This window comes from Rhizophagus irregularis, chromosome 16 (genome assembly GCF_026210795.1).
Source record: "Rhizophagus irregularis chromosome 16, complete sequence".
In the NCBI taxonomy this organism is placed as follows: domain Eukaryota; kingdom Fungi; phylum Glomeromycota; class Glomeromycetes; order Glomerales; family Glomeraceae; genus Rhizophagus; species Rhizophagus irregularis.
This window is the reverse complement of record NC_089444.1, coordinates 3070079-3094428: the sequence shown is the minus strand read 5'-3', so window position 1 is coordinate 3094428 and position 24350 is coordinate 3070079. Positions and strand designations below refer to the sequence as shown.

At 25.9% G+C, this 24350-nt stretch overlaps 3 protein-coding genes across 4 annotated transcripts; 1 reads left to right on the top strand and 2 right to left on the bottom strand.

The window, feature by feature from the left end:
• Positions 1-3858: 3858 nt before the first annotated feature.
• OCT59_008393 (uncharacterized protein) lies at positions 3859-5645 on the top strand (the record flags this gene model as incomplete). Its single annotated transcript, XM_025327226.1, has 8 exons — positions 3859-4144; positions 4218-4252; positions 4329-4438; positions 4502-4642; positions 4758-5046; positions 5159-5200; positions 5292-5328; positions 5416-5645. The coding sequence occupies 8 exons, from the start codon at positions 3859-3861 to the stop codon at positions 5643-5645; spliced, it is 1170 nt and encodes a 389-aa protein (XP_025172361.1).
• A 2062-nt stretch (positions 5646-7707) lies between these two features.
• Positions 7708-9236, bottom strand: OCT59_008392 (uncharacterized protein; the record flags this gene model as incomplete). The annotated part of the gene is made up of 2 exons (XM_066142425.1): positions 7708-8902; positions 8980-9236. The coding sequence occupies 2 exons, from the start codon at positions 9234-9236 to the stop codon at positions 7708-7710; spliced, it is 1452 nt and encodes a 483-aa protein (XP_065999308.1).
• Positions 9237-19333: 10097 nt separating this feature from the next.
• OCT59_008391 (uncharacterized protein) lies at positions 19334-23464 on the bottom strand (the record flags this gene model as incomplete). Of its 2 annotated transcripts, XM_066142424.1 has the most annotated exons (11): positions 19334-19594; positions 19952-20173; positions 20269-20448; positions 20557-20664; positions 20742-21167; positions 21232-21353; positions 21567-21606; positions 21676-22074; positions 22147-22557; positions 22633-23007; positions 23081-23464. In XM_066142424.1, 11 exons carry the CDS (start codon positions 23462-23464, stop codon positions 19334-19336), a joined length of 2928 nt encoding a protein of 975 aa, XP_065999307.1. The 2 variants fall into 2 exon arrangements, with proteins under 2 accessions (XP_065999307.1, XP_065999306.1); XM_066142423.1 differs by lacking the exons at positions 19334-19594; positions 19952-20173; positions 20269-20448; ... (2 more) ...; positions 21232-21353; positions 21567-21606 and having other exon boundaries at positions 21670-22074.
• Positions 23465-24350: the final 886 nt, after the last annotated feature.

The window sequence follows — 24350 nt, the reverse complement described above, 5'->3', positions numbered from 1 at the left end:
CATCTTATGAAGTATACGGTAACAAATGTTTAGTTTCTATTATTAATTAAAACATTAGCCCATAATTTGGGATCCTGTACGTAATCACGAAATTTATAGACGCACGATCGAACAAGTTGACGATCCCTTTTCCTTTAGTATAACATAGAGAACATTATATACACTTTACCTCTCCCAGATGAACTTAATAGATTAACACTCGTAGTCATACACTAATTTTAGTACCTTGCAAAGGATGTAGTTTACCCCTTATTATAGAGACTTACGCCCTAAATGCGTTATAATGAACAATACTTCCTCAATTGTAAAAATTTCGATTCATTCACGTAATTATAATTCGATACCTAGGTCTCACAAATCAGCAGTTTTTACGACTTCACCTTTAAAAATATTATACGTTAATACTCGAAGGGTATTTAAACTTTTCGGTTTTCATCTTCTTTTAATAATTCTCCCAATTTTAATATCAACTTAACGCAAAATTACCAATAAATTGACATCCGACTGACAAAATTGAAGCTTAAATTGTCACTTAACGAGTTAACGTGACGCCTCACGGAACATTTAATGGATATCAAACATTTAAAATAACTTTTACAAAAGTCAAAGTTCATCCTGTTGTCAATAGTTCCTATGTTATCTCATGTCGGTGTCATCAAGCCTATTAGTAAGCATTTCGGGTTGATTGCTTTAGGAACAAGCGTATCTCCTTCCTGACGGGCTTTCTAGGCAAGTGTATCAGGCTATCAGCTATCACAACAAGAGGCGTCTAAAGAAACATCAACTGAGCGAACGCCTAAGGAAACATCTAAACCTGTCGCACATTTTAAATCCCCTACTACCTCTAGGCCTGTCACGCACACCTACCTTCCCTTTTTTCTCCCAAAGTGCGAACGTTATTAATGTTACAACTACGCTGGGGCTCCAGATGAGCAGGAATAGGATATTTTTTTCATTAATATATTAAACATTTTTAACGTTCTAGCAAATTTTAGCGTTAGTATTTTTTTTTTCATATCTATAATGCAGTAATGCAATAAAATTTATTTTCTGATGAAGCTATATTAGTAGCCGGAATTAACGTTAACTCTATCACGTGCAAGTGCATACCTCCTAAACTCGGGCCAGTTTGTATGTTAATATCATACACCCCGTGAATGACGTTCCATATAAGCACCCCTTTTTTGCACTTAATGCCGGCCAAGATCTTCATAATTCCGGCCAAAATCGCCATAATTCTGGCCAGGGCTGGGATCTATTTATGCTTACTAACCGCAAAATACCAATATTTCGATATGGATAAAGATTTCCTGCGACTTATATGTCTTCAACGTCAACTTCGATAATAGACAATCCTTTCTTTATACTGCAGTGCGGAACATCACCTTTCATTTTACTCTTAATTCCTTCACCTTTAGCCCCTACCTCTTTTTTATTTATTTTTTTTTACGAAACTAAAAAAATAAAATTTAGATTTTTTTTTCTTTCATAAAAATTTGCTTTTATAAACAAAATGGCACGAATTCTTGAATTGTACTTATTAGTCTTCGCTATTTTACTTGTGAATTTTATCTCTGATTCTCCAGTTGAATCCGTTACGAAACGTAGAGCTTTAAATTCTCGTAGTGAAGTATTACGGTAAGCAATTTTTTTTTCTTTGAGATTTTTTTTAATAATTTTTTAAAAAATTTTATTTAGTGTCGTAACCAAATTATATTATATATCAATGTACTGATGTTATACCATCTTTGAGCTCATATAAAAATAATATTATTTATGCTTTAGAAAATCGAATTGAATGAACTAAAGAAAAAATTTAATAACTATAAAATGTAATTTGTTTTGTAGATTTTACATTTCGATAATTTAAAATTATAATCACAATATAACAAAATATTCAAATAATTTTTTTTTTAGCTAAATTGATTCAACATTGCATAATAAATATAATGATACTAGCTTTTTTTAAAAAAGTTATTCCATTTACAGGTATATACTCTAAACGATTGATCTATTAATTTATTAGTGTCACTTTTATTATCAATATTCTTTTATTATATTGATCGTTCATTGGTCCTAAATATTTTTATTATTTAAAAATAAAACAAAGAATCTATCGTTCGTTACTTGGCATTACACATAAATACTTCATCTATCGGAATCACAATATTTTCAATTCCGATTATAACTCCGCGATCGAAAATCAAAATATTTTTTATTATTTAACAATAATTATACGGATAAAATATTATCAAAAATGTTAGTTATGTACATATCTGGTGAATTGATTAATTATGAACATTTCGAAAATCAAAAGTAACAATATATTATATGAAACACGCGCGTTTCAAACGAAACGCCTAAATGAGAATTGGATCAAGCGAGTTTTTGTAATAATTTATAATAATAATAAATGACAGTAATAATAAAAGAACTAATTTTAGAAACTTTTTTTTTTTAAAAAAAAAATAAATTTTTATAATAGATCATATTCATTTTTAAAATCAATATATATATATATATATCGATGAATAATAGATTAATTCTCGAGTTTGAATTCAATTTAGAGTATATAACGTCATAATGTGACACAAAAGATTCAAAAATGGGATGATGATTTTTATTTTTAAATATTTGATATCTTTTTTTGGATTTTATTTCACTAAAAATACAATCACATAAATTAAAAATTTCTATTTCTTGACTTTTTTGTTTTTTCAATAATTATCATAATTAGATATTTATAACTACACGTTTCATCGTTTCAAGTATCGTATTATTCACTTTTTAGGTTATTACATAAATAGGGGTTTTTTAAAACGTTTGAGTACATATTATCAAGAAACTAGTGATTGTTACAAAATAAACCTAAAAATATTATAATGATAACGGAAATTTTTAAAATGCTGTAATGCATTTTTATTTCAAAAAAGGTTAAAAGTAATAATACACAAAATTATCTATAAAAAAAAAACAATATTTATTTATTAGAATAATATGAAAGTGCTTTTTTCTTTTAATGTTATTAATGATTAGCATTAAGCGTTTTAATGATTTATACAAATCCGCAAATAAGTGTCCATTGTGATCACATTTAACAATAATTGATATCCATGTATATATATGTAAAATTATAGGGGTTAGAATATAAATAGATTTAGGTTAACCTTTTTTGTTACCAGAATCACATGACAATTTCACGGGTCTTTGATCCGGATTTACGAATCCTTTCTTTCACGTGACAAAATCAGATTTAAAACGAGAGGGGAATTTTGTGATCATTCTTGCGTCATTTTGTAAACAATTGCGAATTTTTAGGAGATCATCATGATTGGATTTGCAGTGATTGTGTCATTGAAAAAAGATCTCCATTACAGCAATTTAAGATTTTTTAATATACATTAATTATCTCTATAATTATCATTTATCTATATTTGAAACATAATGTAATAATGATTGATTATTTAATCGGTACAGCCTTAACAGCCTAATTTACAAATTTATGATATTCTTTAATATTTACATGAAATATAGCATAAATATATCTAAAAAATACATTATTTTACGAATTTCATTCGTTAGTGAGTAAAAATTTCGGAGATTATTTAATTAATTGATGTCATTTCGTATCTTTTCCAGTTACTTTTTAGAGATTAACACGGGGTAAACTCAAACTAAATGCATCAAATTATTTTGGAATATTGATTTAAGAAGTTGATGTATAATCGTGTTTATCCAAAGTTCACGTATATATATAAAGATTATTTTCTTTGGATTGCTTTTTCTTAACATTGTTATCCTACATACAAAAAAAAATAAAAAAAAAAATTTTAAGGATAAAATGTGTTCTAAATAATAATGTCTCAATTATCATTAATTTTCATGATTTATTCGTTGCTCTTTTTTTATCCAATTTTTATAAACGCCGAAGAAAACTACAGTTCTGATAATAATCCTGAACAACAAAGGTTAAATGATAATGAATTTCAAATTATAGTTTATACTTATTATGTTGTAGGATCTTTAAATGCAATTGGATGTTCCTTCGTATTTTGTAAAACTTTTATAAAATGGATGTTTTGTAAAAAAAATAAAAATAGGTTAACAATGAGTTACAGATTACCTTTCTATACCGCCATTTCAGGTATTTATTGTTCGCTGATCACTATGACGTTAATTGATGCGATATATATAAATTTTTTTTCCTGTTTATTTAGATTTTGGAATTTTTATTTCTGGTGCGATAAATATCGTAAGTTTTCACTTAAGTCTAAAAAATATTAAAAATATTATAAAATACCAATTACATATTCTTTTAATGATCGTAGGCACATACGGCAATATATGCGAGAGTATGGGAACAACCAATGTGTACAATAGTAGGAGCATTATCTTGGTTTTTTGTTTCATTAAATTTATCTCTTTATGGTGTAATAAGGTATGAAATAAGATTTACTTCACTTTAAATATATACTTATTCTTACGTAATTAATTTTATTAGCATTATGACTTACATAAGAGTATGCAGAGATATTTTTTTTGATACTGGTAAATATGATTATAAATTATGGACAATTGTCTTCTTAATTATTACGATATTACAAATAATAGCCGGTCCATTTTATGGACCAGAAAAATATTGGTATGTTAAAAAAAATATATATTTAAATAACATTTTTTGATTTTTTTTTTTTAATCATTATAATAACCTTAATTAACCTTAATTAACCTTTTTATAATAATAATCTTTTTTTTAGGTGCATTGGGAAATCGAAAAATATTGTATTTTCAGTAACAAATTTTACTTTATATTTTATATTATTATTTACAACTTTAACATGTTATATGTTAATTTATAAAACAATTGAAGCAACTTTTGCTGAAGGAGGAGAAATTAATAATTATGATGATGAGAATAATGATAATAGGGATAATAGAAATGATAATAGAGATATTGAATATACAACAATATCTGATACAAAATGTATGATGGAGAAGAAAGCTTCAGTTAAAATTGCTAGTTATATTTTAGTATTCTTTATTCAGGTAAATAATTTATTTGAAAAATAATTATATATATATATATATATATATTTTGAAATGTGACGATTTGCGATTAAATTTACAAATACTAATTAATAAATGTATTTAATAATAGTGGACTCCAGTACAGGTTTCTAATATCGGATCGTGGTGTAATGTAAGTTTTCAATATTATATTGATATTATTATATAGTATAAGATAAACTACAATACGCTAAGCAATTGAACCAACTTTTTTTTTTAATTAGATTGATAAAACATGGATTTATGTTGTTGCTGTGATAGGTAATTAATTTATAAAACACGATATTAAATAAAAATTACTTCAATTTTATTTATCAAAAAAAAAAATAAATCTTTTTTTTTAATTAGGAGTTAATTTAGGTGGAATTGGAAATGCAATACAATATATGATCAATGAAAGAAAAACTTTTCATCCTACACAATACAAGTCGACTACCTCATTACATATCAAAACAAAACTAGATGAGGAATCTTATCCAAGTCCTGCTTCAATTGAATTAAACGATTTACCCATTAATATAATTATCGAAAATAATAATGAAATTAATGTTGAAAATGTTGAAAATGAAATTGTTTGACTCAAACTTCTTTCAAATAATTTTTAACATAATGAACGGTTAAAATATTTAATATACACTATAAATCTAAATTTAAGCTATTATTATTGTATCATTCTTTATTTATGATAAATTAATCTAAGATATGTATTTTTAATGTTAAAGAATAAAAAGTATTAATTATGTTATATGGATTCATGTCGTTCGTTTTAATATTTTAATTTACAAGTCATAATAAGGCCGGGAGTGTCATATATTGGTGTGGGTTTAAATGTTTAATAACGAAAATAATAAAATTTCACCAAAATTATCTTGAAATTTTCTTGAAGCGTAAAAAGTACAAAATGATTATTTATTACCGTATTACTTCAGTTACTAGGACAATATTAATTAATTACTCATTTAATTAATTACTCTATTAATTAACTGGTTAAGCAATTCTTATTTATTTGTTTGTAACATGTCATAAACTATTAAATAATTTTATATTTTATCTTGGTAAATTCAAATAAGGAATATTTCAATTATTTGATTAAAAATACTTAAAATACTTAAAAGTTTTTAATGTTCGTATCTTTAAATATAGATTGGGTCTGGTTATCATTATACTACTTGTTATAAGCTCCAAAACAAACATGACATGAATCACAGACTCACATTATTATTAAAAAGTGGACTAAAGTTAGATAGAGAAACTTCTTACACATTTGACGGAAGTTGGCACACAGTATTTGCATTTCACGTCTCCAATTTATTATGTTGTTCGTTCAAACAATGACATAAAAGTTTCGCATCAGCAAATTTTAACTTCCCTATTTGTGCTATATAAATTTGGTACGGCTTATAGTCATAAAGGATACCTAATGTTAACTTATAATTTGAAAGTAAATTTCATCAATTAGAACAGATTCAAATTAACGTATACTTTCATAAGAACCAATCTTAAGTTTGACATTCAAGTTAAATAATAAAAATTTATTAAGTATAAATTAGTTAATGGGCAGTCAGGCAGACATGAAATCTTGTTATTAGTAGCACGTATTTAGATTTCGCATTAACTCTTTATATAAAATACTTTTTCTAAGGGGTTCTCAAGCGACTCCTCAATGGGATAACATAGTGATACTCAATCATTACGACCAATTTAAATAAAGATCACGATTATATTTTGAGCAACCACTCTTCGCTTACTTAATTATCATATTGTCCTTCAAAGAGTCGTAATAAATAAAGTAAACTATGCAACAAGCAAAAGAAATATCTCCAGCGGTAATTCAAAATGCTCTCTTTGTAGATTACACAAACCTTCAAATGTTGATGAGTCTCGGACTGTGTAACAATAAATTAGGCAAGAATAATGCGAAAATGTGCCGGAGTTTATCTGTTAGGTATGGGGAAGATTTCTATCCAGAATTCTGGTGATGCCTCTTTTTTCATATTTTCAAATTTTTGGACGAGATGGTTATGATCCATATGACTTACTTGGTTGCTTGTGGTGCTTGAATTATCCCATCAATGATAATTGATAAATTTTAGCCAATCAGCGTAACCCTATGGAAAAAAGTTGTTTTAGACCTCCAGTTTTATTTATCGGAATTGAAACTCATTTAATCTTTCATGACCGATATTCCTGTAATTAAATTGAAAAGAAACGACATACAGAAAAATTTTAAGATTATCCTTTACGGTAAATTTAGTTTGTTTAGTCTTCAAAATAAATTTTCGAAAATATTCAATCACGAGAATTTATATTATGGTGGAGAAAAATTTTGTTTACCGTAAAAAGAATAAGTTTTTCAGACGATTTTACTTTCCTGAATATATTTTATTTTTATTTTTTTTTAGCTTTATTTAAATTCTAAATACGATTTTTTTGGTAAATATGAAAAAAGTAAGTTTATCTATTTTATTGTCGCTGTATTGCTGAAGCTATTCTTTTTAATTTAACAAGATTATTCTAATGAATAAATATACATATATATAATCAATTGATTAGAATATAACATCAATAGAACATAGTAATTTTCTAAGCTTTATTAATAATTATATTTTAATTCAAAAAAACTCATCGCTATTAATTTTTCTACGCAATTTGAAACACTTCACATTCTTCTACACCAAAGACATTTTCAGTTCTAATCGATTTTTCATAATGTCTTTTTGCACTATAACAACCTATACAACCCCATATAATAAGATCACTTCCACCAAATGATGGACCATAACTAGGATTATTTATTGTAGCATAATTCCCATTCGTTACACGACTTAAAATATAATTATCAATTTTATTATTGCTAAAAGAAAATATAAAATTATCTTTATTAGCGCCGTTACTGATGTCTGATTTCCATACATTTGGATTATACCCTCCAAGAATTTCGTTACTGTCTTTCACTTTAACACATGTTACTGTGCGTGGTTTATTATCGCAAATTTCGTGAAATTTACCTCGTGAATGTCCGTCACGAGATGCGCGAAATAATAATTTAAATTTATACGAAGAAGCCAACTTGTCCGTGATTTCTAATCTATCGATCCATTTTGAGATTAATTCAATATGTTGATAAGTTATAATTTTTGAATCAATAGTTCTCATATTTTCATATTCCGAAAGACCTAAAATATGTTCCGATTCATCATCAAGAACTGGAAGACTTGAAAAAGTATATTCCGATTTATCAACTGGTTTGCTATTAGGATCTGAAAGACTTAAAAAAGCTTTTAATAAATCTTTATATAAATTTTTGGGAAATATTTTTTCATAAGGTAACACTTTTTCTAAAAATTCTTTAGAAGTTAAATTATAAAATTTAATAATTTGAATACATCCTTGTAAAGTATTCTTTAAGCTTTTGAAATCATCTTTTGAAAAGTTTGTAAGGTCAGAGGGAAGGTTGGGATTTTGAGCAAGACCCCATTTAAGAACATATTCCCAAATTTGAATTTCACTCATTTGACGATTATCACTTTGAATAATTGTAACTAAAAGTTTTTCTGGGATTGAAGAAAAATTTAAAGAATTAAATATCTTATCTGGTCCTTTAGAAATTAAATCAGTACAATATTTTTGAAGTTCCAAGAAAGAATCATTCTCATAGCTTGTTTGATATATCAAATTAAAATTTTGTTCCATCCAGTTTGTTTTATTTTTAATCAAATAAAATTGTAAATATGTGATTAATTCTTGAAGATTAAGTTCGTTAGCAGCAACTAAAACTTTAATTAGGTCTAAAGTATCATATTCGTTCAAAGAAAGTTTTCCACCGTATATATACCTGAAGTAAAGAAAATATTCTTAAATTAAAATATTATTAAAATAAAATTTATTTAATCGTCTTTAAAAATTAATTACCTTAAAATTATTTGAAAAATTTCAGGAGAAATATTTGGCAATTTAATATGTACCAAAGTTCCATCATTTTTCTTTTTATTAGTTGACAAAATTCTTCGCAAGTAAGGGGAACGATAATGTAAAATAACCATGTGAGCACGAAAGAACTTTACATAAGGGTCATTACCAACTTCAATAGTAATATCATAATATTCTTCATCATTTAAAATTTCAAGTAAATTTTGTGATAATTTTGGTAAAAGTTTATTATCATCCATTCTTTATAAATTTTTTAACGTTAGCGAAAAGAAAAAGTATTAATCCAAATACGTAAATGTTAGACCTTATATAATTTTCATTGTACTCTGTGCAACATAACATTATATTATGGACAAAAATAAATATGGTTAAACCTGCGTGTAATTCATGTGTAACAAAGAATATATATTTATCTCGTTACTGCGTATGAATAAAAGGCGGTGATTGAACAAAATAAATTTTTGGTTAAGCGTTAAATAATGAAAATCATAAAAGGTATAAAAAAGATAATTGTAACATGTTCAAGATATTTGTGAGTTTCAGTGCAGTAATAACTAACTAACAAGTTTATAGTATTACTGATAATACAAATTGAAATAATATGATATAAAATTTGGTATCATCCTTCGCCCATAACAAGTGTCGACAAATAAAGAATTTTTTGATAGTATCGAGTAAAATCTTTTTGAATAAAATACAAAATAATCAATACGGAATTAATGAAAAAAATTTCAGAAATAATTTTACATTAAATTTATTTAAATTGATTTTTAAGTAACCAATCAATTCTTTTGGCAAGTTCGTAATTTTTTGAAATATCGTAAATATTATGTAACATGAATATTCTTTAAATAAAGTAAACGAGTTTTTCATACCGAAATTAGATTTTTAGGTAGTAGTGGTAATTGTACATCCTCCGTCTAAGGAAAAAAAAAATACAAGAGAATTTTCTTATTTACACGAGATTATAAAATTTCATTTTTTATTTTATTCGTATCGACTAATTTTGAAAACCGTAATAATTAAATTTACGCATCATTATTTATAGAAAATATAATAATTTATAAATCTATAAAATTCAGTGGGGAAAATTTTATATTAATCATGTGTTTATTCATAAAATTTTTCTATCTGGCGTTATATAAAAAATGTATATCATTTAATCTTTTGGCGTAAGTAAAAATGTCTCAAGTTTTTAATAACCAAGTTAGTATACTACTTTTGATTGTAACAGTATTCCAAACGACCGAACTATTATATATATTTGACATTGCGTATACAAAGTTCCGATAATTTTATTCGTTAACGTTATAAACCAATAAATTGGTTTAATCCATTCTATATACATAAGAATCAGAAGGACAAAAATGAAAAGACCTTAAAAAAGGTATTTTAAAATTCTAAAGCAGCTCATTGTTTTACGTTACTTCGCATTCAATCGATGATAAAATTACGTTACCGTACACGTTATAATAGTTTTTAATGTAAATGTGCCATAATTCAGGTCATTGAATCACTTTGAGATTTTTGATGATAATAACAATAACTTATAAAAATTGAGAAATTTGAGAATTATTACTTACCACAATTACAATGAGCATAGCATTTGTAGCAATATTCACAAGCTTCTTTATTACTTATGGCGCCTTCACCAAATCTCGCGATGCAGTGACAGCTATCTCCATACGTTTTGCCAGTACTTCCACAGCAATAGCAGCCTAATAATAAATAATAATAAATAAATTTTAATTAGTTTATAGTCTACGCATAGGAGAATATTAGGCAAGTTATATCTCATATCAAAATCTCAAGTGATTCAACGACCAATTTTACTCACACATTATTTACATCTACGATTTGTAGAAGGAAGGAGAATATTGCCGCTTTAAATATTATTTTTAAATGATGAGATTAGATTTGTACAATTGGTTACGATCATTTAAAACGAAAATGATCGGCTAAAGGCGTTAAGTCTTATGTCATGATTTTCATTTGAATATCAAAGCCACATTCCTTTAGCGGTTACTCCACTCTTGAAACGCATGTGTGTTCTTTGTCTCATTTCTATTCATATAATCACAATTTAAAAAATATTATCTAATCTTTATTAACAGTGAATGCCCGATATAATGAACCTTTTTTTTTGGAAAGTTAACGAGATAATTTTTGTTAATTTAAATAGTCTATAAAAAAAGATAATTTTTTCTCTTATTTAAACGATCAAAATTATAATTTAAATCTTTTTTATTTGTCCTTTTATCATTTGTTACGTTAAATTAAGAATTATTTTAAAGTTGAGAATTTTACAATTCCAATTACCATGACAACGGCACATAATAGTTTACTTTAAACCAGTTATGGGAGTCCAATTGAAAAAAATTTGGACTATTGGGCTTGGACTAATTGGTGATAGTCCATTCCAACCGATAGTCCGATTGAATTCTTATAGTCCCAGTACTTTTGAATTAATTCATTAATATTATTAATCCAACAATTTTATTTCAAGCTTAATAATTTTTGTAAATAAAAATAATTAGTTGATTATTTTTGATTCTATATCTTCAAACAAAATTGTATATATGATTATTTAGAATAACTAGTAATAGTACAAAAGTGACAATTTATCCAATAAAATATGGATTTGGACTTATCAAAGTCCAATAGTTCAATTATCCAATTGTTCAATTGTCCATTGGCCCCAAAAGTCATCATTACAACTTTCTAATTAACTGAATTTAATCAAGAATGATCGTTACCGACGAATAATTAATTCAACAAATTATATTTTAAAAATTATATTTTAAGGATTTTTTTTAATGTTGGATTTAAAAATTTCTATGAATTCTTCTCTAACATAATTATATCGTTCTGTTTTTTCTACCCTTAATCAAATTTTTACGTGAATAATAAATAATCTATCTTAAAGTTTCATTATTACTGTAATTGTAGAAAAACTAAAAACGTGATAGCTAATTAATGATTTCGAAAATACAAACTGTTTAAAACATTTTGTTCTCTTGATAATTAATAATTTTATAGGAAAATTATATAATCATGATTCTTATCAAATACCAGATGCTTTATTTCAGTGTTTGACGTTACAATTGTTAACGATCAACGCCGCCAAAATAACTACTGTAGCATGCTAGATCATTATAGTATATGTGGTGTAAAATAATGTCGTACAAATACAAATTATCACATATATAAGGCCGAACAATTAACAAATTTGAATTAATTCCTTTTCTTTCCTTTTTTAACGCCGAAATTATAAAACATGGAGGAGGATAATAAACTTTTACCAAAATTATCACAAAATTTACTTGAAATATTAAATGATGAAGAATATTATGATATTACTATTGAAGTTGGTAATGACCCTTACGTAAAAGTTTTCCGTGCTCACATGGTTATTTTACATTATCGTTCTTCTTACTTGCGAAGAATTTTGTCAACTAATAAAAAGAAAAATGATGGAACTTTGGCACATATCAAATTATCAAATATTTCACCTGAAATTTTTCAAATAATTTTAAGGTAAAACAAATGATATTTAGGTTATTCTATTTTATTGATTTTATTAATAATGTATATATATATTTTTTTATTTTAGGTATATTTATGGTGGAAAACTTTCTTTGAATGATTATGATAATTCGGATATAATTAAGGTTTTAGTTGCCGCTAATGAACTTAGTCTTCAGGAATTAGTTTTATATTTACAATTTTTTTTGATCGAAAATAAAGAAAACTGGATGGAAAATAATTTTAATTTCGTTTATCAAACAAGTTTTGAAAATGATTCATTCTCAGAACTTCAAAAATATTGTATTAATTTAATATCTAAAGAGCCAATTAAGATTTTCAATTCATTAAATTTCTCTTCAATTCCAGAAAAACTTTTGATTTCAATTATTCAAAATGATAATCTTCAAATAAGTGAAATTCAAATTTGGGAAAACGTACTTAAATGGGGACTTGCTCAAAATCCTGAACTTCCTTCTGATATCACAAATTTTTTAAAAGATGATTTTAATACTTTAAAGAATACCTTACAACAATATATTCCTTTTATTAATTTTTACAATTTAACTTCTAAAGAATTTGTTGACAAAGTATTTCCTTATAAAGAAATTTTACCTGAAGAATTATGTACGGATTTATTAAAAGCTTTTTTAACTCTTTTAAATCCTGATAGTAAGCCAATCGACAAATCAAGATCTCAAATAACTAAAGAAATTGGATTAAAAACTGTTGATTCAAAAATCATTACATCTCAACATGCTGAATTAATCTCAAAATGGATCGATAGATTAGAAATCACGGACAAGTTGGCTTCTTCGTATGAATTTAAATTATTATTTCGCGCATCTCGTGACGGACATTCACGAGATAAATTTCACGAAATTTGTGATAATAAATCTCGTACAGTTACAATTATTAAAGTGAAAGATAATACCGAAATTCTTGGAGGTTATAATCCAATTGAATGGGGATCTGATGGAAAATATGGAACTACTAAAGATAGTTTTATATTTTCTTTTACCAATGATAGAATTGAAAATTATATTTTAAGCCGTGTAGTGGATGAAAAATGTGCTATGTATAATTGGTCTGCTTATGGTCCATCATTTGGTGAAAATGATCTTATTATGTGGAACATATTCAATATTAATTATTGCAAAAAATTCTCTTATGAAAAATCGATTAGAAAAACTGAAAGTAAGTTTGATGTAGAAGAATGTGAAGTATTTCAAATTGATAGTCATTGAAATTTACTTCTCTATCATTCTTACTCTTTGAAAAACATTTATGAAGAACATAAAAGGTTGAATTCGCTACTTACTATAGTCTTTGACGCGTAAGTTGGGGAGCTAGTTTTATATTTTTTTTATCTTTGTATAAATTAATACATATATTAAAACGATCTAAGTTAATAAAAATAAAGCTAAGTTGGTGTAACTGTTCCAAAATTACAATTTATTAACTCATCAAATAAAATAGTTATATATCAAGTATATTAAATAAAGGAAGTTTTAAAGATACAAAACGCTTAAAGGACGAAAATCGAAGGACCGATGAAAAAGAAACTGGGGAGAAACGGCTGATTCCGGAAACACCATCGCCAACACGATTTTTGAAGAATATAGAGAAGTATAAGAAGAGGTTGAAGCAACAATAATAGAGAGGAGAGCAGATTTTAGATGGGCTGATAGGGTAATTTGTAGCTTATAATCGAGTTATATTATTTGTTATTTCTAGATTAGCGAGAGCTTCCCTTAAATTTAGTTTCTTAGAGAGAATTCTTTAGTCTTTAGTAGATAGTTTTTAATTTTAGTTAGGTCCTATTAGAGTGTATCAGGTTTGTTTGTTTTTTTAGTATTTAATTTTTTTTGTTATATTTGTTTTATTTGTATTAGGATAGATTGAACTCTGTTATAGAGGCGTTTCGTGTTGACGAACGTTTCTAGGTATTTCTAAAAGGGATTTGTCTGTCCTTAATAAAGAGATGCGTTACAGTTTGAAAAAAAAAAAAGTTTTAAAGATACAGGAAACAGTAAAAAGTAAATAGTTAACTCTTTTTATAGCGAATTTTGATATAATGAATTTCACAATACAACAAATCTTCAGCATGGTATCGATTTTAACATATGAAAAAGTTCTTTTCATATTGAATATCATCAATTAATTTTATATATATCGTTTAACGAAGTTATTTTTATAACTCGCATATACAAAATAACTCTTTATATGACGAATTTTCATTTAAACGAATCTGTTCTTCGTATAATGAAGATTTTCACAAGATAAATTTTGGCAAAATAATACAAACAAAGTGTATCACGTGCAATAAATTCTTAAATTTGTAAATATCACGATTAATATGTGGCAGTTTGTAAATATCACGTCTTTATCACGCAATTATCATACTTATACGTATGAGATTGTCATACATTTCGTAATTCATTGGTTACTTGGCGAAAGCTTATTTTCCCATAGAGCTCATCATTATAATATAGTGTATCCCAGTTTCTTTTGTTTTATTTTCATTAAATAAAATACAATTAAGCATTCTACAATACTACGATTTATACAAAATATGAAAGAAACCATTCAAAATGCAGAGTTCGAGACTTTATTGGCACACGATAGTTCAGAAGATTTTTCTGATACTGACAGGCAAGTAATAATTTGCCTTTTTCATGACATTGTCTAAATGAAAAAAAACAAGACATGTGGGATTTTTTTTTCTTGAATAGTATGTCCGATGATGTATGCAATGAAAACATAATATAAGAAGTAGAAAATACCGACAAGAGTGACATTTCAAAGATTTATGTCGGTAAAACATATCAAGTTGGGATCATGTAGCAAATATCATGAAGAAATTTGCTGCTGCAGTGCTGCTAAAGGTCATGGAATGCGAATTGGTGGTGAAGTATTGAAGCGAACTTATTTGTGCCGGCGCCGGAAAAGCCAGGTCTAATTAAAAGGGTCCTACAAGTGTATCATCTTGTTTAATATATGGATTAAAAAGAGTAAGGGTTATCTTGAAGTCACATAATTCAACGACCAACATATTGGACATGAATGTCATCCATCAGCAAGTCAATTTATTCCAACATAACGAAAATTACCAGAAGAGTTCCTTGAAGAAATTCATTTTAATGTTATAAATGCAACAGAACAATATCGGATTATTCGAGAAAAATTTAAGACTAGAATATGCCGACTGGATCTTTATAATGCTATCAGTAAATTTCGACGTGAATCAACACCAGGTGAAGAAGATGCAGGAATGTTATTAAAAAGGCTTCATGATAAAAAACTGAGGATCCACGATGGATAATTTCAATGAAATTTGATCAAATTACTTCTTCATTAACCCATCTTTCTTGGATTAGTCCTGAATAGCAGATTTTGTGGTTGCGATACCATGATGTGATAATGCATGATAATACTTACAAAACAACTGGTATAATCACCCATTGTCTCTTTTTGTTATTTCAGACAATAATTTAAAGAATCGAATTGTAGCACAAGCAATTGTTGATGATGAAACACAACTTTCCTATGAATGGGCCTTTCAATGTGTAAAAGAAGCAACTGGTGCGTCATCAAAAGTTTTTGTAACTGATGGTGATCTTGCAGTTAATGCCACAATAACAATACAATTTCCGAACACTTTTGACATACATTGCGTTTGGCATATAAGCCAAACTTACCAAAACAGTTGAAATAAAAGCTAAATTCTAGTTTTGATGATTGGATTTCTATAAAGAAGAAATAGTTTAAGGGAAAGAACAATTTAACAAAAGGTAGTTGAATTATAGTGTATAAACTTTTGTACAATTTGAAATAATGGTATTAGCATATCTACCAAACTTCAAAATTTCTGATATTCAATTATGTAATATTTTGTAAAGTTTATATTAAAGGGAATATATAATAAAAAAAATGATCGAATAGAGCTAATCGGATCAAATTTAGACATTTATAATATCGATTCTAAGGAGTCATACATATACGTAATGGTTATACCAAATAGTCATTACTTAATGTTAAGACACATAGTGGGGAGATGGTTTGAGGATTTGGGATATTTCTCTAATCATGATTTTTATACGCAATTTTTTAATACATTCTTTACTAATAAGATGTCTAGCAATAATCTCTGAAGAATTCTAATATTTTTTTTTTATTATCATAGTATGAATCGCAATATGTAATTTTTTTCTTTTAAACAAATAATAAACCAAAGACGCGTTTTTACTTTACTTTGGTATATTTTGTCGTGTGATGTAGCGAGTGTTGTCCCACGCTTAGAACAAACGATGAGTTCCAATTAGTCTATATGTTCTTACGCATATACTTAGGTATTATTTTTTATTTCCATTTCCATCATTCTGTATTCACATAATTACTCGTTAACATAATAAAACCTAACAAACATGATAAACACAATTTATTTTCATTACCGAATGTATGGAATTCCCAATTCTAAGAAGCACAGAGTTCTATGAATTCTATGATTTTTTTCTCACGTACATATAGGATAACTATTGAGTACTCTTCGGATAAATGAGCAACTCATTATTTCCATCTTTTCACTTACAGCTTAACTAACTTCCTCGTTCTTATTAAAAATGATATATAAAGACGTTTCACAACTTGGAAATTTCCACTAACAATAGAAGAAGCGAGTAGTATTCATCCTGAAGTGGAGAAATTGTTGAATCGAGAAGTAATCAATTACACAAAGAAAAAGATCATCAATGACTGAAAACAACTGCAAATACGACTCCAGGTGTGATTGATACTCTTAACAGGTTAGTTTCATTCGAATAGACTCTTTTTGAACGAGAAAAAGAGATAACTGATAGTGAAAATCCCTTGCGCCAACGTGAAGAAGAATATGTGAATAAATTGAACAAGCGAAAATAGAAATTCAGAAAACAATAACCAAACAGATTAAATGGATATCGAAGCTTGTCTTAGTGCTGAATCCAAACGTTTACAAGATGAACATGAGAGATTTGCTGATAGCTTGCGTTTATTAAAGAAAAATCTGGAGGACAAATATAATAACAAAATGTAACGCATTGAATCTCATGAAACTGAAATGTTGGAAGAAAAAATAAAAAAATCACACAGTTATTCCATTGCCTTTACCAAGGATGATATTCAGATAATAAGAAAAACTCTTGCTTCTGCTGATAAGTCCATAAGAATGCTGGAAAACAAAGTTTAACAATTAGAAGATATTATCTCCGCTAAGAAGAAAAAAATTTTTACTCTTTTTGACCTGTTTTTTTCTTTGTAGTGATGATACTATATAACTGAAAAAATACAAGAAGAGATAATGTGAATTCACAAGGTAATCAGTCCTAGTCAGGGAGGTTATAGATAGTTCCTTCTTTTTGCCAAACTAGCAATACTTGTAATTTCGTGAGACTGTGAGAGCTATTTTTGTCTATCTCCGAATCTATCCTTAATTTTTTAGCAAAAAATCGTGGCTCCAATAACAAATGAGAAAAGCTAATAGTAATATTAGGAAAGTTTTATTAGCGATGAAATACTTTATTTTTTTCATTTATTGCTTTATTTTTTTGAGACCTTCAGTAATTTTAATATATCAGAACTTCAATTTTAAATATAATGACTTTGGAATGTCTAGTGTGAGAGAAGTCCCATTTCTTGGTCATTATAATTGTGTCTTTAAATTTTCTAAATAATAAAATTTTTTGTCATTGTATTGTGTTACCTTTTTATAGGTTAGTTATTTCTAAAAATTTAATTACATTTGTTAAAATCAATGATTTCTGACAAGGTTGATTGAATTGGTATTTATAGTTTTTTAATTGATCTAAAGAGAAAATATGTAATATTAATCTTTCACAATAAACATCATTATTGAAGACATTGAAATTGTGTAATTATTCTTTTTTTTATATCTCTTTTTATTACTCAAGTATTACAATAGTATTTACACTTAGTATATTTGTTATCATATTTGATTTTAAAGAGAGAGATATTTATATACTCAATCGAGGAGAGACTTTATTATTAAAAAACATATTACTTTTACTTTTATTCTATGGTTATAAATCCCTACTTTTGCAATTCTTTATTTGAGTATCAAATGATACAATGGCCTATTTAAATACATTATTAATAATAATCCAGGAACCTAATCAGATATTTTACTAAGAATATTAAGAATGAATTTATTTATAACATTATTTAATGTAACACTAAACTTTAAGTTATTCATTATGTGTATTTGTTTGATAAGAATATCAATATGAATATGTCTTATAGACATTATTATATATTTGGCAAATGAATTTATTTTATCACTTTCATTTTTTTTTGTTATATTTGCTAATTCTGATTATTGAATGTAAATTTATTATAAAAAAAATAACCTTAAATATCATTTAAAATTTACATATATTACTTTTATTCAATACTTACATACAGACATGAGGAATGGAAGTATTATTTTGAAAATAAATAATACAAATGTATCAAACAATTTCACTCATATATTTTATAGAAGACGGAATTATCTCTTACTATTCTGAAAATATTGATTTACGATGATGTTACACATTTTTAAATAATGGAGGGATATATAATATATTATACAGTTTATCCAATTACAAACTGGTTTATTTATGTAAAATAAAAAACTTACATAATATAAATACAGTGTTGGACAAAAACTATGTACTTAATTGCAAATTTCCTATAAATAAAATAACAGTTATAAAATATCAAATCAGGAGGATAATTTAATTTAATGATAAGAAAAAAATTTGTACTATCACTATCACTTGATTAGATTATTAAGATCTTTTGTAAAAGGATTAAGTAAACGAGATGTATAAATAGCCTGTGAATGAATAGCTGCTTGGTAATTTTTAATAGATGAAAAATTGGCTTTTCTATATTCTTCTGCTTTTTTGAATTGCATTTCAATTTCTTCATTCTCAACAATGTAGAAATCCACTCCAGATGACTTATAAAACGATGTGATTAAATCATTTACTTCAAAAATATTTGGTCTATTGTTTGGGTCTGAATCCCAACACTTTTTCATTAAATTAATATAACAGCTTGGTGCTTCTGGTTCATATATTTCAGGTCTAATTCCTTTACAAATATCTAATGTTAGATGGTGGTCATGTGCACAATTGTAAAAAGGCTGTTGTCCAGTTGCTACAAAATACATTATCATTCCAAAGCTATAGATATCTGCTGCTTGAGTATAAAGCTTTCCTTTTAATACTTCAGGAGCCACATAGGGCATAACTCCATAAATATTCATTTCATCTTTATTACCAACTTCTCCATATAATCCTGTGTCCGAAATTGATATATAATTCATATTAAAATCTTTTATATTACTTAAAAATAATATATTTCCTGTGTGAAAATCATGATGAACCATATTTTTCCGATGAATTTCTTTAAGACCACAAATGATATTATCCAATACAGATAATTTAGCTTGCCAATCAAAATATTCATAATTCTTATTTATCCAATCATTAAGATTTCCCTTTTTAGCATATTTGAGAACTATAATATATTCTTTTGTATCCGGATTTTGAGATATTCCATATATATTAAGAATATTACTACTCCTATTTATTGAGTACTCTTTAACCTATTAAAATACATTGATATCAAAAATAATTTAAATATATTATTATTTCTTTCGTATAAAAAATAATTAAAAATGATTTTTAAAAAATTTTATACCTTATTTAAGAATTCATTACTAATATTCTGTGAATTATGTAAACATTTTAGGGCAATTACTCTATCTGGATTCCTTTCATATATTTCTTTAACTTTATCATATTCTAATAGACCATCTTTCCATTTTGCTGAATATACTGTAGTAAATCCACCTTTACCTATTTCCTTAATATTATTAAACTGATTGTATGGTATCCATTCAAACAATATATCATTATAGTCATTTATTTTTAATTGCATTTCTTGAATAAAATCATCAACTATTTCATTTCCACTCAAACAATTTACTAAGTTCATTAAATCATTTTGAACCAAAATATAATCATTCGTATTTGGATTTTGAGATATTCCATACAATATAGGGGATGGCCCATATTTTGTTGAATATTTTTTAGCCTAATAAATAATAGAAAAAATTAATACATTTATATATTATTAAAATGTAGTACAAATATTTATAAGAAATTTTATACCTCATTTATTAGGAAATCAATAGAATTTTCTGAATTATGTAAACATTTTAAAGCAACTCTTTCATATGAATATCTACTAGAATATCGACAATTAATATTACCAATATTATCAATGTGACAACCATAGTATTTTGAGCATTTTGTTGGACCATCCTTCCATACTGCTGAGTATACTGTCACAAGGTTATTTTTGCTTGTTTCTTTAATATCATCAAATTGATCATATGGTATCCATTCAAATACTACATCCTCATGGTTATTTATTTTCAATTGCATTTCTTGAACGAAATCATCTATTTTTTCATTTCCACTTACCCAAGTAAAATTTTCTTGAACCAAAATATAATCATTTGTATCTGGATCTTGAGATATCCCATGTATTTTAAGAAACTCCTTACAAAATTTACTTGTCGAATATTTTTTTACCTAAGTTATAATGATATGAATAAGTATATTTTATAAAAAAAGAATGGCAATTAAAATTTTATACCTCATTTATTAGAAAATCAATGAGATCTTGTGAACCATGTAAAAGTTTTAAAGCAAATGTGGAGTTTCTTGTATATTTACTACAAAAATTATCATAACGTAATGTATCATCTTTCCATACTGCTGAATATATTGTAATGGAATTATTTTTCAAAATTACTTTAATTTCATCAAATAGATTGTAGGGTATCCATTCAAATATTATATCATTTTTGTTATTAATTTTTAATTGCAATTCCCGAATGCAAATATCAATTTTTTAATTTCCACTTGACCATTCCAGAACTAAAATATAATTGTTTGTATTTGGATCTTGAGATATTCCATATATATTACAAAATACTCTGTCAAACATATTTGTTAAATATTTTTCAGCCTAAAATATAAAATAAAGTGATAAATATACTATTAATAGTATTAAGATATTTTGATAAAAATGTTATACCTCACTTATTAGAAAGTCAGCAGAATTTTGAGAGTCATGTAAACATTTTAAAGCAACTTTTCTATTTGAAAATCTTGAACTTACGTATTCATGACCCCAAGTATTGAAATCTAATGGACCATCTTTCCATATTGCTGAATATACTGTTATAGGGCCATTTTTGTCTGTTTCTTTTATTTCATTAAACTGATTGTATGGTATCCATTCAAGCATTATATAACCATAATCATTGCTGTTTATTAATTGCATTTTCTGAATAATAAAGTCATCAATTTTTTCATTACCACTTGTCCATGCAAGAACTAAAATATAATTATTTGTTTTTGGATTTTGAGATATTCCATGTATACTACAAATTTCTCTATTATACATGACTGGTTTTGTTAAATATTTTTCAGCCTAATTATAAAACAAAGTAATGAATATACTTATTATATTAATAGATGTTAAGAATATTTATAAATGTTATACCTTATTTATTAGAAAGTCAACAGAATTTTGTGAGTTATAGTATTTTAAAGCAACTTTTTTATTTGAATTTCTTGTGTAATTACTATAATTTTTACCATAATATGGTTGTTTATCACAATACAATGGACCATCCTTCCATATTGCTGAATACACTGTTATAGAACTATTTTTGACTATTTCTTTAATTTCATCAAGTTGATTGTATGGTATCCATTCAAATACAATAGCACTATAGTAATTCATTTTTAATTGCATTTCTTGAATGAAATCATCAATTTTTTTATTTTTACTGATATAATTTGCCAAGATTATAGAATTATTTTGAACTAAAATATAATCTCCTGTAACAGGATTTTGAGATATTCCATACAATGCTTGAAATGCTTCATATTTTGATGGATATTTTTTAGCCTAAATATAAATAAAAGAAATTGTAAATATAAATATATTGATTAATGCATTTAAATATTTGAAGAAATTACATACCTCATTTACTAAATAATCAATGGATTCTTGTGTGTTATGTAAGCACTTTAAAGCGACCTTTTTATTATTTGAATCTCTTGTATAACTACATTGTCGCATTGGACCATCTATCCATATTGCTGAATAAAATGTTATAAGGCCATTTTTGCCTGTATCTTTGATTTCCTTAAACTGGTTGTATGGTATCCATTCAAGCACTATATCACCATACTTATTAAATTTTAATTGCCTTTCCTGAATGAAATTGTCAATTTTTCCATTTTCACTAATCCATGTATAATTATTTTGAACCAAAATATAATCTCCTGTATCTGGATTTTGAGATATTCCATACAATACTTGAAGTGTTACATGTTTTGTTGAATATTTTTTAGCCTAAATATAAATAAAAGAGATAGTAAATTTATTAATTAAAGAAAGTATTTAAATATTTAAGTAAATTTCATACCTCATTTATTAAAGAATCAATAGATTCTTGTGAATTATGTAAACATTTTAAAGTAACTTTTTTATTTGAATCTCTTTTATAATTGGCAACAAAATCAAAATTACCACTTAATCCAGCAAGCTTGCATATAAGACCATCCTTCCATATTGCTGAATATACTGTTATAAGATCATTTTTTTCTGTTTCTTTGATCTCACTAAACTGATTATATAGTATCCATTCAAATACTACTTTGTATCCGTAATCTTTATTATAGATTTTTGATTGCATTTCCTTGACAAAATTATCAATTTTATCATTTCCACTAGTCCAACATATTTGATTTTTTTCTAAATATTTTTGAATGTTAGATATCTCTAAAGAATTTTTTTTGGAAAACATCATTATATAAACGCTTAAAAAAAATTCATTGATATTGAAGTATTTCGATTATATTTATATGTAATTCACAAGTGATAAATTTGTACACAAAAATTCCAAAAATGATAAGCTTATGTAAGTATTACATAAGCTTTCGAAATGGTTGAAATCGATGTCAATCACGCAGCACAAAAAAATTACATATACGAAAAGAATTCAAATCTTTATAGCTTTGAACAAATGAATTTTTAGATCATTTATTGATTAATAATATTATATGCTTGATTTTATGATTTTATGAAATTTTATACAATAAATTAATTTTGGGTGTTCATGACGTATATGATTGATCATTAAAAATGCGTAAATCTTACACTTTTTCTATATTGTAGCACAAATAATATTACATAATAAGAAGGTATAAATAATAATTTTATCAATTTTTAGTTACTACTGTATATCAATTTAGTTTTTAAAATAACATTTCATAATAAATTGCAAATAAGCAATATAGTAAGTGAATTCATTTTATAATTTCATTATTAAATAACGTGACTTTATTTAAACCAATATGACAAAATAGAGATAATTCAACAACAGATAATAATTCGAATTTATAATTTATGAAAATAATTTTATGGCACAAACAAATAAAATCTGGGTACATTATTGAATTTTGAATAATATATAGTCTTTATTTTCAAACAAAAAAATAATAGACATATGATAAATTATAGCTAACGAATTGTCAACAATTCCATATTTTAGGTTTTTATTTATTCTTATTTATATACTTTGTATCTTTATCTCAATAATACTTACACTTATATAAAAAAAATAAGACAGTTTATATTTTAGATTCTATAAATTGAATCAAATACGAATACTCATTATGAAAGTACACTCATAA